The 19,742-nt window shown below is 30.3% G+C and overlaps 1 protein-coding gene across 1 annotated transcript; it reads left to right on the top strand.

Moving 5' to 3' along the window:
• The first annotated feature begins 2,373 nt into the window (after nt 1–2,373).
• Nucleotides 2,374–4,830, top strand: LOC129309658 (non-specific lipid transfer protein GPI-anchored 1). The gene is made up of 2 exons (XM_054951315.1): nt 2,374–2,802; nt 4,359–4,830. The coding sequence occupies exons 1-2, from the start codon at nt 2,457–2,459 to the stop codon at nt 4,595–4,597; spliced, it is 585 nt and encodes a 194-aa protein (XP_054807290.1). The 5' UTR covers nt 2,374–2,456; the 3' UTR covers nt 4,598–4,830.
• Nucleotides 4,831–19,742: the final 14,912 nt, after the last annotated feature.

The raw sequence follows: 19,742 nt of genomic DNA, 5'->3' as shown, positions 1-19,742 counted from the left end.
TTTACTAGTTGAATTGAAATACGCATACAATTATTATATAAAAAATTAAATATATATTATTTAACTATACACAAATATATCAAATAATATATTATAAAAATACACATGTATATTATATTTTATTTTTAGTTATTAATATGTTAAAAATATTTATGTTTGTATTTATATGACACTTTATATTATATTTTTTAATAAATTATTATTTTTTGTAAGAAAAGTGACCTTAAAATAAAGAAAATATTAAATATTAAATAATCTTATTATGAATATTTTAGTTAATTTTTAAATTTAATTTTTATTTTTAAATAAAGATTAAATATATAATTAATTAAAATTCATTTCTAAAAGTCAATTTTTTTCAATAATTGTTTAGGGACAAAATTCCTTGTTAATTATCTAATTTTAGAGAGGAATGATAGTCTCTCACTTTTTTCTTCGTTAATTATCTTATTTTAAATAGGAATTGAGACTCCTTCACTGTTTTCCTCATTAATTTTAAGTCTAGCTAAAAAATTAACATCCCTCATAATTTAACATTTTAAAAAAAAATAAATAATTTTTCATTAAATTTTCTCACTAATTCACATTTTTTTAGTAATATAAATAAGGGTAATGTTAAGCCAATGATTATTTTCTTTTAACGAATGTCAAAGAACGCTTGGTGAGTGACAAGTCAACTAATCTCTAGTTGGCAGCTTACTGTTGTGAGATTTTTTTTTTTTGAAATGGGCAACAAAAATTTTAAATAATTATCCCACTTCACAGTCGATTTTTGCAACTTGCCTATTTTATTTCCGAAGATTTTTGTGTCATTTTCCTTTGCAGTGAAAACTGAAAACTGAAAAATTATATCCTACATTTAGAGGTAAGACATTAATGACATGCACGTACTAATCAGAAAAACCTCACCCTCACAGCCACGTGCTCACTAAATCCCGACACGTATGGTCGAGCACAGCTCAACGGTTACATTATGGTCATAGCGTCTCTCATCCACACAGCTACCAGCCACCAAGCTTCATTAATCTCCCAACTAACTCATTTATTTGTTATAACTTACTCACCCAAGCGCCTCTATTCTTCCTCCGCTCACAATCCTCCAAATAATCTTATTCCCAAAACATCATTTATCCTCCTTTCCTTTTATTACTACCGCCATATGAAATTATAAGAGATTTTTTAAAAAAATTTAACATCTTAAAATATAAAACATTTTAAGAATATTAAGAATTTACTGATAAACTTATTTTAATATTATATTTTCTCTCTCATTCTCTTTAATTTTCGTTCCTTTTTTTAATATATTAAATGAATGATATTTTTAAAAGTTTATAATTTTATTTTTAAAAAAATAAAATTGTTAAGTGTATTTATTGAGTTTTACTGATATGTAATATTTTATCTAAAGTGTCTTATAGATAACTTCACTATTTTTTAGGAAAAATTATTAAAAATAGTTCTTTAATTTTTGTCTTTTTAATACGGGATAAAGATAAAAACTTATTAAATTTTAAGATAGATTTAATGAGATTTAAGATTTTTCTTAATTCATGTGAAACATATTAAAAGTGGTTTATAAATATAACCAAAAAAAATATTTATTTTAATTTTATTTACAAGGTATTGCTATGATTTTTGTGTTTGTCTATACTTTTTTGTATAGTATGAAGATATATGTTAACTTGCCAAGTTAAACTAATAACTGTTAAACTGATATTTTTACTAATTTAATAAAATAATTTATTTATAACTAATTATTTCATTAAACTCGGCCCGTATACTGAGGCATCAAGCTAGCCTAATTGAATTATACATTGGGCCAAGCACTGAGTATAAAGTTAGTCTAACCTGATTCTGTTTATGTGCAATTTTATTAAAAGTAATTTATAAATAAGGTGATATGAAATATACTTTCCTTTGAGAGATCTAAAACAAAGTTACTAGACACTTGGTTGAATTGATAAGAGAGCTTTATAGGCTTAAGAGCTCTTACGTTCGCATTATGTGAGTGAAATTAATGGTATATAGTTTTTATCTAAAAAAGTGCCATACTCAGTTTAAATTAATCTGGATTTTCATTAAAATTCCCTCAGCTCAACCCGGCCAGAATATCGAGTGTTCTAGAAAAATAATGTAATATTCCTTAATCAACATGTCGACAGTCGATTGTAACTTAAGTTCGAGTATCATTAATGGATCCAAGTATATACCTAAACTACCCTCTTCTCATCCGTCCGTTCACTCCACGTACCCTCCATGTACAACACATCTCCACCGTCCATCTCTCTCACTAACCCATTAACTCAGCCACCCAAACGTCCCACACCGAACGTTACTTACCACAAACTCCACATTAAATACCACGCATCTCCCATCGCCCTCTTCCCATACCTTTGTGTTTTTTTCTCACTTTTTCTTGATCTCTTTTCTTTCTGATTCACATTGACCAATCCACTATGGAGCACCAAAGCTTGTGCTTGTGCTTGATCTTGAGCTTGAGCCTTGTTTTGCTTGGTGGCCGATCGGTAGCCGGAGCCAATGATCTGACCACCAAGTGCAGCCAGAATATTCAGAAGGTGATGCCGTGCCTGAGCTACGCGACGGGAAAGGAGGCAGAGCCGACAAAGCAGTGCTGCGAGGCGACGTCGAGCATCAAGGAAAGCAGCCCGGAGTGCTTGTGCTTTGTAATCCAGCAAACGCACAACGGAAACTCTCAGAGTAAAAGCTTGGGGATTTCGGAAGCTAAGCTGCTTCAGCTTCCTTCTGCTTGTAAATTGGCTGTTAACATGTCTAATTGTCCAAGTAAGTCATTGTTCCTACATGCATATCAAGATCCTCTGAGATATATATATATATATATATATATATTGTTAATTGAGATCTTATTGATTTCGTTTGAATCAGACTCAACCGATGTTAGAATTAAGAACTTACTGATTTTGTTGGTGTTTTTAACATGATTATATTGTCTTTAATATGAAGACATATGTGGGTAATGGGACAAAAAATCTTATTGAATTCAAAACTATTTTCCTTATTTGCTCGATATTATTGTTAGTAGTCAAAATCTTGACATCATCAGTTGTCCTTTATTTTTTCAAAATTTTGAGATTTTTTTATACTTTCAAATTATAAGACACTTTTAAAAGAGTTTCTCCATTTCAAAATATAAAATATTTTAAACATATTAAAGTTTCATTAAAAACATCAATTTTAAATTTATCTTTTTTTTTATAATTAATTTTCATCTTTTTTTCAATATATTAAATGATGAATATTTTTAAAAGTTTACTGAAAAGATAAAATTGTTAAATATATTTAATAAAATTTATTAATATTTAAAATTTTATTTAAAAATATTTTAGGTAGTAATTCTTTTCGTGTTCATAATTAACATGGTAGTTATGAGTGGAAACATCGAGCAGTTAATAAAAACATGTTAGGAAATTTAAACAGATACTACAATCTATTGCTATTAATTACGTGTGGTCTAGTATAGAGAAGCTTTTCCTGGAAAGTACCGTACTGCACTCTCTTGGTTGGATTGAACATCTCCATTTTTTTTTTTCAAATACTAATTTCCATATGTAATCTTTGTTTGTCTATTTAGTTTAATGGCATGTAAATTGTGAGATTAAATTAAATATATCATTCACTTATTTACTAACATAAATAAATATTATGATCTTGTTTTTAAAATAATTTAAATTATAATAATAAACGCTTGGTCATTAAATCTTATGGACGAATAAGATTGTATATAGAGAGATTATTGATAAAAAAAGTATAGAAATAATCCGAGTCCTTTTTGTTAGGTTTAGGCACAACCTAATAAAGTATCGAAGATATTAACTGAGAAACAGGTAGTCTCTTGATATTTAAATATCTATATTTATAAGTTATAATTAGTCTTTAATTATGATTATATATATAATTTATTACAAATTTAAAAATATTTTTGGTTACAATTTAAAAAATCTTTTGTGCTATTTAACGCCACTTGTGAATGTTGATCCTAATTTTAGCGAAAAAAGTTTAGAGAGTAGTACCAAGCTATTTAGTCATCTGGTTTGGGCACCCTATTTATTTTTAAGATATTTTTAGCAGTAATTTGATGTCTTAAAATATAATAATTCTTTTAATATTACTCTTTCTTATTTCATTTTTAAATATATTTATTATTTTCCTTATTAATTGAAAGATTTTTTTTATAATCCGAAGAATATTGTTAAAAGTTTATTTAATAATTAAAATTGTGAATTTTATCTAATGAACTTCTAAATTTTTTGAAAAGAAATTATTTTATAAATTCGCGGATTTTCCAATCTTACTGATTTATTGCGCGTATCCGTGAACAGATCTTCTGGGTCTCCCTGCTAACTCGCCGGACGCAGCAATCTTCAAGACTGCTAATTCTTCATCGGCGGCGACCCCGGCCACCACCAACGCCGTCACCGCAAGGTCCAACAGCTCGGCGGATTCAGGTTCGATCGGAAGCACACTTCGACCACCTCTCTTCGCCGACATATTAGCTGTGGCTTTGGCCGTCCTTATCGTTGCATTTCCAACCTCAGGGTTTCTCAGTGTTTTCACATGAAACAATTATATATTATCTATTATAAGGTTTCGGCCTTTTTGTCGTTTACTAGGGCTTTGATTTTAAGTGTTGATCCACAAAGGAGGCGTGTTCGTTGGCATATTTCCTTCTGCAATTTGCCTGTTCGGTGGTATACTTTCTGATGACAATCTTATAAGCCTCTTTGATCAATGTTTTATTACGATTACTAGTTGCTATAACTACTAGTTCTATTTTAACGTCATCTTCTCTTTTAGATTGTGTCATTTTATAATTGTCTAGTTCGGTGAGGCTCGCCTGGTTTATGTAATTATATTACAGTGAATTTAAATCTCAATGTAAGTTTATTATTGATCAATGATTTATAAGTATTTTTATAAATATTTTTTAAACTTGAAGTTATATCTTCACCTCGGTGAACTCCTAAGATTTAGTTTATCTAAACATTTTTAAGAAAAAAAATACTCATATTATTTATAATAATATTTAATCTTTATACTTAAAAAAAATACTTGGCGAGTTTGGTTAGCTCTTTATGTGGTATCTTTTTGAAAATTTTTATTACAATATATAAATACAAATACTCATCTTTATTTAAAATTTATTTATTTATTTTATAGTTAGATATGAACGTCAACTTTGATTTAAAAAAAAGCTAAAATAATTACATTATAATTAGAAAAAGTTTAACTATGGAATAATATATAAAAATTATTTACCAAATATATATATATATATATACATATACCATGACTTTGAAGTCTCGTTAGTTAATTAGGGTTTGTTTGATTTTTACTTCTAAAAATAATATAAAAAAACTTGTTTAGATATTGTTCGTGGTTTTGGACTATTACTAGGTGTGTCAAAGACATGGAGTTTTAAATGCAAACAAAAGGTCTCCAACTCCTTTACTTCAATTTACTGAGATGTGAAGATGCAAGGATAATTGAAAAAATATAGTTTGATTGCTAAAAACTAAGTTACAGAATTACAAAGAATTGATATAAGAATTGAATTTTAAGTACAAAATAAAAGATAATTTGAGTAATGAAATGTCTATGAGGTATCGATTGTTCATTGCTACTTTCTTTCCTCTTTGGAGTTCTATTTATAATGTTGGTCTAAGTCTATTAGTCTCATAACGTTTAGAACCCGTATGCTGAAATATTTGCTACACATGGAATGGTCTCGTGAGATTTGAGGCATGTCCAAGTAACGACTCTACATTTAAATAATGGTCTTCCTGGCTCGCTTGCTCCAAGTCTTAAGAGTCACGTTTCTTTCACAACTCAACGCTTACCTAGTTTGACACAATCTTGCAAGATTTAGGGCATGTTGAGATAATGGTCCCATGTCCAAATAATAATGGTCTTCCATACTTGGTAGTTCCAATTCTCAAGGGTTTCTCTCACCAACTCAGCATGTGTTTAGCTTAGAAGCTTGCCTCGAAGTAGATCGAGCCTTGTCTTAAATAATGGCTTATTAGGCCTAACGTTTCCTCTCTTTTTTCTCTGGACTTCTATTAATCAATGTTTCATTTTAAGCCCAAACAATGCCCCCTTCTTGTGAATGGCTAATGATCGTAGGCCACATGGCATGTCTATTTAGTTATGTAATTTGGTGCTTTATCTTTTTGTCTCCTCATAAACATAAAACCCTTTTTTCTTCCATTGTCATCAATGTACTCTTTATTACTTTCTCGCTTTTCAAGTTTCTGTCACTTTGCATCTTTTACAATCTCACATATTCCAGCATTCATTTTCTCCATTTGTTTTCTTTTCTGACTACAATGGCCTTTTACTATGGCACCACACAATCGTCTTAGGTCATCCCTTTTGCTTCTCTATTTGAAGACTTGGTTACCATCCGTACCTCTATTGAGCCCTTTATGCTAGGCATACCCATAGTGAGTGCTCCTCTTTGTTCTTTCCCTTATAATTTCTATAAGATAATAATGGCACGGCTCATTTACTTCTATCTTCGTGTCTATATTAGTGTCCACCACCTCAACCTGCTCAGTTTAAAGTGTTCCATAGAGTATCTCTATACCAAGACTGTTAGATGTCTTAGATTCCACAGTCCTACTAAAGTGTAAAGGAAGTATTAATGAAAAAATGCCACAAAGGTTTAGGGTGTTGGATTGGGGCGTAGTGAAATAATAAAAAAAATTAAATCCCCAATTATAATTATAGACCAATCAAACTTGTTTAAGTCAAAGTGTATAAAAGAGTTACCTTTTATATTTCTAACTTCTTATGTGTTGTCTTCAAGAAGTTAGATCTCAGAAGTTGATAATGTAGATCAGCTCCCTTTATTGATATCCACATGAATAGATTTCCAACTTGAATGGCGTGCTAGCGCTTGAAACGTCCATCCATTTTTTTAAATGTCGAATGTCGCTTTTCTCTAAGGTGGTTTCATGGCTCTCATTGTGTTTTGCTATCAGGACTTTTCTGACTCTCAAAAACCTTATCAAGCATGTCCCTAATCTATATAGTATAATATATATATATATATATATAGATTAGGGTTTTTGCCTTTCTTTTAAAAAGTTAATGAAAATTTAAATTAAATTTATCTCATAAATAAAATCTATAATATCATATTTAATTTAAATTTATCTTATAAATTCAAATTATAGAATTGATATGATATTCTTTCATATCATGTTAGTTATTAAATTTAATCTATCATATAAAATTAAATTTAAAACTAATATAATATAATATAATATAATATAATATAATATAATATATATATATATATATCAGATGTATACACAAACACACATGAACATATATATATAAAATAATATTTTGAATTTTTATATTTCATATATATATATATATATTTATTTAAATATATATATATATATATAATTCATTCACTCTAAATAAAGCATTATATTCATTGAATCTAGACACATTCCAAATTTAATGAACTTAGACATTTTAGCTCAAGTTGGGCTATTCTTATATGTGACCCTATAAGCCCATATAAAGTTAGCAGTAGGCTAATTATGCTACTAGCCCACAAGTTACAAATGGTCTTTAGTAAGACATTGCAACTACCCAATTCATATGGGGATCGATAATTCGATGTAACCTATCATATAACCATATCATATTCCTTTTATCACGTGATATTTTGATCAAGTGTGAGATGTAGAATTGTCATTTTCCTTTACCTGATCATTACTTTTTTGATCTTTAAGTGGACTGATTATAACAATGAAAAAACCCTTTCTATCATAGTATAGCCATATATTTTCTCAGTATTACTCATTGAAGGGCCCGATAATATCTCTTAATTAATGTGAGGAATAATTTTCATCTTGACCACTCATATACCTCTGTATGAATATCACTAAATTCAATTGTAGCATTTATGATCACTCAATTAAAGGTGACTTTTGACTAGGTCAAAGTACAATGGTCATCATGTAGGAATATATATGAGATAAACTTATGATTTGTGCCATGCAGCTTTCTCATAGTGGGTTGGTCTAGCATCTCGAACCCTTTTAAGTGTATACGATATTGATTTATATCGCTATAATTAATAAAAGTCATACTAGTCTTATTTTATCTATGATATTTCAAAGATGATCGACTCGAGACATTTAAGATAATAACTATAGTTTATCCAAGGAAATAGTTATCATAGTGAACATATAATTAATATGATAACAAAAGAGAAATTCATTAAATAACAATGTTCGCAATACAATGATTGGCCTTAAGGCACAATTTCCAACACAAGGTACATCATCTACATAAATCCTTTGCATCTAGTAACTCAAGTTCTTTGTCTCTTTTCCACTATCCCTTTAGTCCTCTATGGATTGTCTTTTAAACTTACTATTGTCCCTTCAACTAGAGCTCATTTTTTGACTTAAAACTTTAAGCCTCTGTACACCTTTAGGTGGCCTGCTTGCACTGAAGGTGTCTCTTTTGTGTGCAAGTCAAGACTTTAAGAAATTTCCTGTGTTTGACCACCCTCTACTATTTAGGCAGCACGTCACTAGGTGGGGTGACGAATTAACCCCTACATTCGGTGGGCTTTAGTGTTAAAGGGAGCTCCTTCTCTTAATATGACTTTGTTTCGAGTTCAACATCTCAACCTATGGGTTTGTCACAGAATGATTTTCTTACATTAGGCGGGGATAAATACTTTACAAAGAAATCAAATTTTCTAGAGGGCTCCCCAAAGCAAACCCATACCACCGTAGGTCTCTCTAGCTCTTCTTTTAGTAGTTCTCTCAATTGTCCTAGTTTTTTTCAAATGTTTTAGGAATACTTGAGATCCAGTCTGACCTTATCATACTAGAATTTGGCAATTTTGCCATGATCCTTTCACCCCCTACTACATATCCTACTCTTTCAAGAATTAGAGTCTAGCTCCACCATATTCATAGTGGTAAAAGGTGAGAACAAATCTTTGTTAACCACCATAGTCTCTTCCTTTCCTAGGAACTTTAACATGCCTTTATTGATTCTGTCTTGCAATATATTTTTAAATGCCCAATAGTGGTTTAGTAGCATGACTCCAGGAGTGATGATACTTGTAATAGTCTTTGCCTTTTTGCTCCTACCTGGATAGGATCTTGTGGCCCATGGGCAAAGAAATGAATTTCTCCTTCAGCAAGTAATCAAAAATCTCCTCAATCTTCAAGGTGTTAAAGGACCTCAAAGGTGGCCTTACGTACCAAGGCTGGATATGTGTAATCCTCTACATTTTTTTAGCTTAACTACATCTATGTCAAGTTCGCTAAAATATATTCCTGTTCTGGGTTTCCTATAGTGATTCTCTTCTTTCAATAGCTTTTTGCACCCACAGACTTTAGTTGTGAGTTCATAAAAGTCCTTGAACTCTATCCCTTGAAACTTCTTTCGTAGTTCAATGTCTAGGCTAGCTTGTATAATGTCCTAATTTTTATTGGGCCTAAAATAATAAGACAATAAATAAATAAATATATATATATATATATATATAAAATAACTAAAGTAATTAAATTTAATAAATGTTTAAAACTAACTTATAAATATATATAATATTAAAAGTTAAATAATTTTGTTAAGTTTTAAAAGATATCATATCATTTTAGAATTATCTTTAAAGATAGTATAAAAAATAATAGTAATTAATAAAAAAATTAAGTTAATGTTTGTAAACCGATGACTCTATATTTATAACCCAACGAAACCCTACATCTCTGTTCAATTTAGTTTTCTCCTGCGTACTGCTAAAAACTCTAAAAAGGTAACTCTTCAATTTTCGTCCATTTTCTTCCCTCTATCACTTGTGATTTCTTTCTTTACATGCCTCCTCTTCGTTGGTCAACTATCAACCTTCAACTTCATATATTAAAATATCCTTTTCATGATCACAGTACATGCTCAGGTGCTTTCTTTAATGCGTCCTTTTTCTCATCCAAAAACAATAATTCAAATGCAATCACATTTTTTAATTATTTATATTTTTATATATTAATTGTATGTGGATACGCACAGTACCTTTTTCATGGACATTTTTATTGTTCTTCCTTGAAACTTTTGTCCTTTCATGATTCATTGATTATTCTATTTTCCTATATGTCTCTGTATTCAAAATTCAGTTCTAGTGTACATAAATTACAAAAATGCCTCCTTAAGTGTCTCCTAGTAAATTTTTATGCATTAGGTATAATTATATTATAACATAATTAATTGTCTCTTAGTATTAATTTCAACCTATGCCATGATTTCATGCCACGTCCTGTGTCCGTTCTTTTTTAATTATTGCCAATACATAGTATAATGTTATTATTTTGATTCACGCGCACATACACATATTGGGAATATATAATAAAACTTAAAATTTATGAATTTAGAAAATTATAGTGAGGTTTAGCAGAAAACTTATTTCCTCCACTGAATTTATTTAAATTATAAATGAATATGAAATCAAAAGAGCAGTTCGGGTCCTTAAAGGGTAACTTTAAGGCCCCAGAGTAATTTTAGAGTGACCCTAGAATAGTTTAGAATAATATTTAGTAAATTTAAATTGTATATTAATATTTTCATGTGCATGTGAATTTTGTAGAGTCTCACTGAGAGCTTGTATTTGTTTGAATTTTTGTTGTGGGACTACTTGTTAGCTCAAGAAGAACAGGTAACTTAGGATTTTTTTCATACGTGTGCAAGACATGTGCTTGATAACGAATGTGTATAATCATAAATTTAATTATAGAAAATTTATATGTTACTTAAATCCTGTCAAGCATGCTTGTAGCTCGGCTATATATTATAAATGTTTCTTTTCAAGCATGCTTGTAAATGTAGATTAATAAATTTTATTTGATGTAAATGGTATGTATTATTTAAGAGTAATTTATTTCTTTCAAGCATGCTTGTACATTGAGTTTGATTGAGTGAGAGAAGTCTATTCCTTTTCAAGCATGTGTACACGATGTAATTGTTACCTATGTGCAATATCCATCAGGGGATGGGTTGATGAGGAGATGATGATGTTGATGCATATATGATTCAATAACCACATGGTTTGCCTTTATTGCGCACATAGTGGTTGGCCTGTTTTTTTTTAAAGCCCTGTTTCTCAACACTTACCTAACCAGGTTTGTAAAGGGGAGGGGAGCCAAAGTCTGGGCTTGGGCTTTGTACCTTTGACCATGTATATCTTATGCACTAGAGAAGCTTGGTCAGGCTAGCATGTGGGCCAAACTGTATTTAAGCCTATGGTTCTAATCAGCGGAATAAGGATGGATGGAACTATAAGGGAGATTTTTGGTATTGCATATTGACATATTATGAGCTATATCCTATGAAATTTTTATGTTATAGCTGAATGATTTATGAACTCACTTGTATATTGGTTGTATAATTGCGTGATTATAGTTTGTGCATGTATGGTTAAACTTTAAGTTATTGAGATTTTAGTGCTTACCCCTTCTTTAACTTTTTTCAAGAGAAGGCCTAAGTAGGAACCAAGGGAAAGTGCCAGAGGAATGAGCCTTTAGCTCTTGTACTCCTCGCAACACATGCAGGATTATATTTACTTTTTGCCATGACTATAGAATTTTTTGTCACTTTTAGACCATATTTCTTTCTTTCTATTTGCCTTTAATTATTGGACAGTAGTCCACCATAAACTGGCTTAGATTAAGATTTTTAGAATTTGGTTATATTTTAAATTATGATGTCATAAAAAAAAATTTATGCTTTGAATTAAATAAAGTGGGCAGAGCCTTTATTCTTTGACAATTGTTTGCTAAGTGTCTAGATGGTAGGATAGGGTGTTACAGCTTGTGCTAGCTTGACGAACTCAATCTTTAAAAGAGGTACATTGCATCAGCCTCTTAGTTTCTTAAACCTGGCTAAGTATTGATTTGGCTTGCATAGCTCTGCAATACTTACTTTGGGCTTGGCTTTATAGAATTGAATATGGAACTTATGTTCCCTTTCCGTCCATGTAAAGATAGAGTTGTGAGACAATATTGTGTATCATGTGAAGGCTAGGCTTGTGAGATAGTTAGGAAACAACCTCAACTTAGGGTTGCCAAAGTTTAAATAACAGCACCGCATCCAAATAACGGTCTTCCATGCTTCGTCGTTTTGAGTCTCAAGGGTTACTCTCGGCAACTCAGCAGGTGATTAGCTTGGAAGCCAGCCTCAAAGTGGACCGAGCGTTGTCTTAAATGGTGGCTAATTAGGCTTGACATTTTATACTACTACAGAATATATCTTTAGGAGCGGGTCTTTAAGAGCGCTTTTTAAATAAGCGCTCTAAAATGTAAATGCGGAATTTACCGGAGTGCTTTTCTATATAAGTGCTCCTGTATGTCAGGCTTATCAATAAGATAATGCTCTTAATTAATATATATAAAATGTTATAAAAAATTTAAAAATACCTTCGGGAGCGCTCGTACATAAGCATTCCGGAAGATCGCTTATGGACTCTGGCAGAGCGCTCTTTCGGAGCACTTTTCGACGAGCGCTCTTGAAAATTAGCTCTTTCGAAGTGCTCCTCCAAGAGCGCTCTGGAAGAGAGCTTAGGCTCTTCCGGAGCGCTCGTGAAGGAGCGCTCTGGAAGAGCGCTCTGCTGGAGCACTCGTGCACGAGTGCTCCTGAAGAGCTAATATTCTGAAGCGCTCGTCAAAGAGCCCTCCAGAAGAGCGCTCTTTTGGAGCGCTCTTTAATGAGCGCCCCAGAAGAGTGTTCCAGCCTCATTTATTTTCCCATCCGTTTCTTTTATTCAATTTCTTTCAAACCTCTCTCTCTTTCTTTCAAACCATTCTTTTCTCCATCGTTGTCTCCTGCGCTGCTCACCGTCCATCACCGTCCGTCGCAGATCCCACGCTGCATCACCGTTCCCGCACTGTGTCGCCGTTCCCGCGCTACGTCGCCGTTCTTGCATTGCGTCGCATCGCCGTCTCCTGCGCTGCGTCGCAGTCTCTCATGCTGGGTCGCCGTCTCCCGTGCTGCATCACCATCCGTCGCTGTTCCTGTGCTGTGCTGTGTCGCCATCTGTTCCGCCGTTCTGTCTCCGCCATCGTCCTTCTGGCTCTACTGTCTGCTATTTGCTATTCCAAATCTGAATCACTGTTCCAAATCTACATCTTTGTTCCAAATCTGTGTCACTGTTGTACAGCGGAGGAAGCGACGTCGCTACTGCCGTGAATATCACCATTTTCTGCCGTAAAGACCTTTGAAGGTATTTTTTTTAATAATTAACTTATATATATTTGAGAATAAATTTCAAATATTTTTTTAATAATCAATATTATAGATAATATATGAATTGAAGTTATTAATATTAAAATTATGGAGTAGTTGATAATTTATATTGTAGTTGATAATTTAGATTAAAGTTGAGGAAACTACTTGAACATTTTTATTTTATTTATGAAATATACTTTTAAGAGAGATTATTGTTATTAATTAAATTACAATTGATTGACAGAATTTAGATGCATTATGCTACTAAATTTTTATTTGGATGAATTGATTTTTTTTAGTTTAAATGTATTGTGTTGTGAAATTTGATTGTTTGATCATTTGGGAGGTTGTTCTTTTAAGAAAAATGCTGTTGAATTTTTTTTTATAGAAATCTAAGTCTTTTGTTTATTGAATTTTGATAATCATATTAGTGATATGGATCGTAAGTGGATGTCAGCTAATCGACAAATTAGTTTATACATCAGGTACTTTCTCAATTTTATTACTTATTGTGGTATTTATTTAATTTTAATTGTGAATGATTCTATTTGTTTTTATTTTAGGTACTTATATCATACTTTTGTGGTGCCGGGCTCATTGATAACAAAATTTTCATTTATTAGCCCGCACAACACTAGTACCTACAGTGTTAAGTACCATTCTCAAAAAATTACTGATGCATTCAAAGCTAAAGGCAAAAGAAACATGTTATTTTTAGCTCCTCACAATCCAGGATAAATTGTTATTATTTTTTATTTTTAACTTTAGTTGATATTTTAGTTAATGATAATATTTTATTTTTTCAAGCAACATTGGGTGCTTGTTTGTATCAATCAATTCGTCCCTGTGATTTATTATCTTGATTCATTAAGAGATAGTGACTTTAAGAACTACAAATCTATGAGGATATTATTTAATCAATAAGTTTTTAGTTCTATATTTTTTATATATGTTTATTATAATAATTAATTTTTACTTGGTATGCTTAATCATTATATAATAGGGCTGTAGCACGTTATCGAGGAGGTGAAGGTTTCCCTCCAAACACCAAAAGACCTGATCCTGTTGAGTTTTATTCATGAAAAAGAATAAAGGTTTGTATTATTTTCTTAATAAAACAAGTTGGTACATATCTAAATGATTGTTTGATTGATATTTTATGTTTTTTATTCTGAATATGTTGTTCTGGATTGATGTAAAAGTTTTGAAAAATTTTAGAACTTCCAAGTTATAGGGGAGACTCTACCGGATTTTCGACAGCAAATACTTGTATCATTTATATGACTTCATCACTGAAGTATTTTAAATTGAGTTAGAATTTATTTCTACCATATTTTGATAATAACATCTTTTATTGTTTTATAGATACCTACACAATTACAAGGTTGGGAGTGTGGATACTATGTTATGAAGTTTATGAGAGAAGTAATCACACAATAAGAGTTGATCATTCCTGAAAATGTAAGTCAAAAGTTTTAAAATTAAGTTAATATAATGTTAATTACTTATATATTGCTTTCATATCTTGTGTAGTATTTTGTTAGAGCAAGATATTTGCATTTTACTATGGAGCAAATAGAAGATTTAGTTGAAAAATGGTCAGAATATATTATTGGCTGTTTGTGATAGGAAGTTAGATTTCAATGTTAAAAAAATAACAATAGTTTCATTTGTTAGGCTTGCTAGAAATTAAACTAGGTTAGTTAGAAAATTGAAATTGTTGTATCAGTTTTAAATTCTTTTCTTGTATATAAATTTTTATGTTGATATTATTTTTAAATTAGTTTTTGATATTATGATTTGCCATTGTTAAAGATATGTAAAAAGAGAAATTTAAAAAATTTGATTTAAAAAAAATTAAATATAATATGCGGGAGCGCTCCTATAAAGTAACTTACCGGAGCCCTCTTTACAAGAGCGCTCCGATAAGTTGTCAGCATACGGCAGCGCTCTTTGTAAGAGCGCTCCCGTAAGCCGCATACAAGAGCGCTCTCTTAAGTAGCACTCCAGTAAGGTGTCAGCATGCGGAAGCGCTCTTATAGAGAGCAGTCCCGTATGCATCATACGGGAGCGCTCCTATAGAGAGTACTCCCATAGATAATGTGTGCCCGGAGCTCTCTTACGGGAGCGCTTTTAGAAAAGTGCTCTTATATGGCGTACATACAGGAGCGCTTTTTTTAAGCGCTCTTGTACATTTCGGAGCGCTCGATACGGGAGCGCTTCAAAAGCGCTCCCTAAGATAAAAAAAAAAAAGCACTTCTGTAAGTTTATTTTGTAGTAGTGTTACCTTTTGTTTCTTTGGTCTTTTGTTAATCGATGTTTCATTTTATGCTTAAACAAATACATAATTTTTTTTTATAATATAAGAAGTAGGTTCTACCAATAGCAAAGAGTATCTCCTTCGAGATATTAAAAGTATATATCCTCTAGATAATGTTATTCAAACCACTAACTGGTACTTCAATGTGGGCAACCATGAGTAAAGATAAATTCTGATATGAGTTTGTCATCCATTTAATATTTATCATAAAAAAATCAAGTCATCCATCACGCAAGCTTATGTCACGTTTTTTTGGGGATAAGATCACATTGATCTTTTTTAGCTAGTTATTCTTCTACAACAGAAAGAGGAATTGCACAAAGACAGGAAATGTGTCGCACATTTTGGCTTGTTTGATGTTAAGAAAAATTGTCCAAAAGTCCAACAAATTAATTTATTGCTTTTAGGTATGTGGAATTTATTTAAGGATCGATTTAAGTTCTTTTGAAAAATAAATAGTTAGATTATCAAAAATGTTCACGCTTAATCTTGTTGGGATATATATATTTTTTCAAAATATTTTCATAAAAATTGAAGATATATTCAAATATCCATAATTATATATATATATATATGTATATATATGTATAATCACAAGCTTAGGTCTAGTGATGCCACGTGTCATTGATGTTTTTTATATTTTATATTTATTACTTAAAATATAAACAAAACCACCTCACTCCCACATTTTTTTATTATCTACCAACTTTCTATTAATTTATTTATAATTTATAATTCATATGTATGAATTAAAAATCCTATTAATTTATTTACAATTCAAATTTATAAATACAAGAATACCACAAGCTTAAATATGGTGATGCCACGTGTCACTCATATTTATATGTTCATTATTCATTATTTAGAATATAAATAAAACTACAATCCCATATCTCCCTATTATCTCCTAACTTCCTATTAACTTATTTATAATTCATATTTATAATTAAAAAATCTTGTTAACTTATTTACAATTCAAATTTATAATTAAAAAAATACTGTGAGCTTAATTCTAATGATGCCACCATGTGTCCTTGATGTTTTTATTTTATTATTCATCATTTAAAATATAAATAAAACTACCTCACCACCACATCTCTCCATTATCCTAACATCCCATTTACTTATTTCTAATTTCTAATTTCTAATTTAAAAATAATTATCTCTAAAATTGTCAAAAATCACCTCCCATTATCTTCTTAAACTATCAAAAACTACTCCCCATTTTCTTATATTTAATTCAAAGTTGCTCTTCCATGAAGTCACTATCTCAAATTGTGTTCATGGCCTTTTTTTTTAAAATTGTTATGATTGGTGTGAAATATTCCTTCCTTCCTCTTCTTTTTTTTTGTGTGGGAAAATTGTAAAAAAAAAAAAAAACTCACGTGTAAATCTTTACACTTTATAGTTCAATATTTCATACATGAAGACACACTGCTCTTCCACTAAAGTTGTGGCAGACCTTCCTACGGGGTGGGATAGTTGATTTGCCGTTGCCACAAACCGGTGAAGGTATTGCAGAATGTGAACTTCTCAAATGTTTTGTGCAAGAGGTGAGCAATTAGTTGGTTCCTTACTTCCTTACTGTTTTTTTTTTTTTTTTACAATATGCAATATTCTATCTTAACTTCAGTCCTCGGTTCTATGTTTTTTCAAAAATTAACTCCTTTCTATTTTCTAATACCTACAACATATGTTTGGACTTTGGAGGTGGAATGTAACTTTCAATAAGTTGAAATATTTGTCAACAATAGAGTTTAGCTCCATGTTCCATTCAAGGTTGCCACTTTTTTAAACAAGTCATCTCAATAAATGATCATGTCATTTTGGTAGGGGGATCAACTAGAAGAATTTCAACCACTCTGTGAAGTTCAAAGCAATAAAGCAACTATAGAAATCACAAGTCATTACAAGCGGAAAGTTGCTCATCTTCTCTTTGTTCTTGATAATATTGTCAAGGTAGGACTTTAGAAGCATAAAGCCAAAACGTTTTTAGAATTAAATCATTTAATTTTCCAATAGTTGTTTGACTACCACTTGGTCTATTCTTAAATCAAGAGCCACCTCCCATTATTTGCTTAAGAAAAGAACTACCCAAGTCACTTCCATTATCTTCTTTTTTGATCTCTATCCTCATTATTGTAAATTCCATGATCTTAACTTCTTCTCCTATCATATATATATATATACACACACACACAACCGCACGCAGCATTTCTATCTACAGATTTGTAAATTTTAAAATTATGCAATTCTAAGCTATCCATACTATTGTTAATTTCAAAAATTGATATTGACTTTTAAAAGAATGACTAATCCCTTATTTTTGAAACTATTAGAAATAACACCTCCCATTATTTTCTTTTAAAAAAATTACCCAAATTACTCTCATTATCTTCCTTATTTATCTATATTCTCATAATTATAACTTCCATGATTTTAACTTCCTCTCCCATGATCTTTGCTATCCTAATTTTTTGTATCACTTTGTCTCGTTATAAATTACAATGAATCAAACGTGCTTGCAGTTTTCTCCTTCCATATTTCTATTTCTGTATATACATTTTAATAAATTTATAATTTCTTAATTATCTCATACTTCTTTGTCTTTTACTTAAAATCTATCTTATGAGCATGTTGTTATTAGTTATCTTAATTATCTTAAAAGCCACTACTTTCTTTTGTGAATCCTTAATGTATAAAATAATTGTATTCCATTTGTTGATGTTGAATATGCATGCTGAGAAGGTTTTAGAGTTACTTTTAGATTGCTAGGTATTATCTCCCCATGTGTTTACCAAGAATAGCCCAAGGAGATACGAATAAAGGTAGGAAAAACATGGTTTCAACCTAGAACAATGTTGATATCTATTTGTATAGATATCAAACTTTGGAAACTCATGGATGCATTATGACGTATTATTGACTATGGGATTATCTTATATGTGATTATTAAGTAGCCCATATATACAGATGAAAATCTCATTTATTCTATAATATGTATGCGTGTGTATGTGTGATTAATGCAAATAAAGTGATTTTTGATACTCTCTTTTAAATATTCAAAAATATTAATAATGATGCAGCAAGCATAGTTAATGTTTTGTTTCAGAAACACAATAGAAAGGTGAAAAATGTGCTTTTCTAGATTAATTCTATTAATTCTAAAAGTGTTAGGAAGAATACTAAATAATGAATTAACGTGCCCATGTTTTGGTAACCCCACCTGAATAATTGCTTTAACCTTGTGTATTTTGACAAAAATTTAAAACTTTTTAGAATTTTTTAAGTATATATATATGAAGTTTAATTTATGAACGTGATGTAACATAGAAGTGTTATAAACTTATAATTTTTCTGCCTCAGGTATGCATTTTTTTACATTTATTAGTAACAGTAATTGTTTTGTTTTCAATATAATTATTTTTGTGTGATACCATTTTCATTAAACATAATTTTATATCTATATTTAATCATATAGCCTTTTCTTAAATTTTAATTTAACTAGCAATATACTCTCTCCATTAAAAATGTAAGGCATTTTGTGAGGAGTTGGATGCTAAAAATACAAGACATTTTTAGAGTCTTTTGAAGTATAATCATTGCCTCTTTTTCAAAAGTATCTATATTAGTGAATAACTTTATATTTATTGTATGGTATTTAATAAGGGTAAATATGAAAAAAAGGTTAGTTTAAAAGTAGGTAACTGCTTTATTGGGAGTGAAATTTAATTAAAAATATTTTATATTTTTTAATAGAGGAAGTAAAAAATAGAAAATTGTGATGAGTAATATTCTCTCCAAATTTCATAATTCAACAATTATAAAAAATTTATAATTCAGCAATCTTCTCTATATCATAACCATATTCTTCTTATACCTAAAAATAATAACAAAATAATTTATAAACTATTTGTAGCTACTTTTCTTCTTAAATCTTCTCTATCACAATCCTATCTGTTGTCATAATTTCTCAACTTCTTATTCACAATTTTAGATTTTAATAATAAAATTTTAATTTAAATATATTTTATAAATTTGTTTTTTCCTTTTGAATTCATTATGTGGGGAAGTTATAGGGGAATTTTTAAATCATTATTATATTTAACGCATTATTACTATTGAAAAC

Source organism: Prosopis cineraria, unplaced genomic scaffold (assembly GCF_029017545.1).
Source record: "Prosopis cineraria cultivar Desert tree isolate PC_DT_omini unplaced genomic scaffold, ASM2901754v1 PC4, whole genome shotgun sequence".
Taxonomy (NCBI): Eukaryota; Viridiplantae; Streptophyta; class Magnoliopsida; order Fabales; family Fabaceae; genus Prosopis; species Prosopis cineraria.
The sequence above is the reverse complement of the archived record's forward strand: the minus strand, read 5'-3'. Positions and strand labels throughout refer to the sequence as shown.

Bases quoted from the DNA above. Each gene is read 5' to 3' on its own strand.
- LOC129309658 (XM_054951315.1), top strand. From the start codon at position 2,457: ATGGAGCACCAAAGCTTGTGCTTGTGCTTGATCTTGAGCTTGAGCCTT. The intron at 2,803-4,358 runs GTAAGTCATTGT...ATCCGTGAACAG, and splicing joins TAACATGTCTAATTGTCCAA to ATCTTCTGGGTCTCCCTGCT.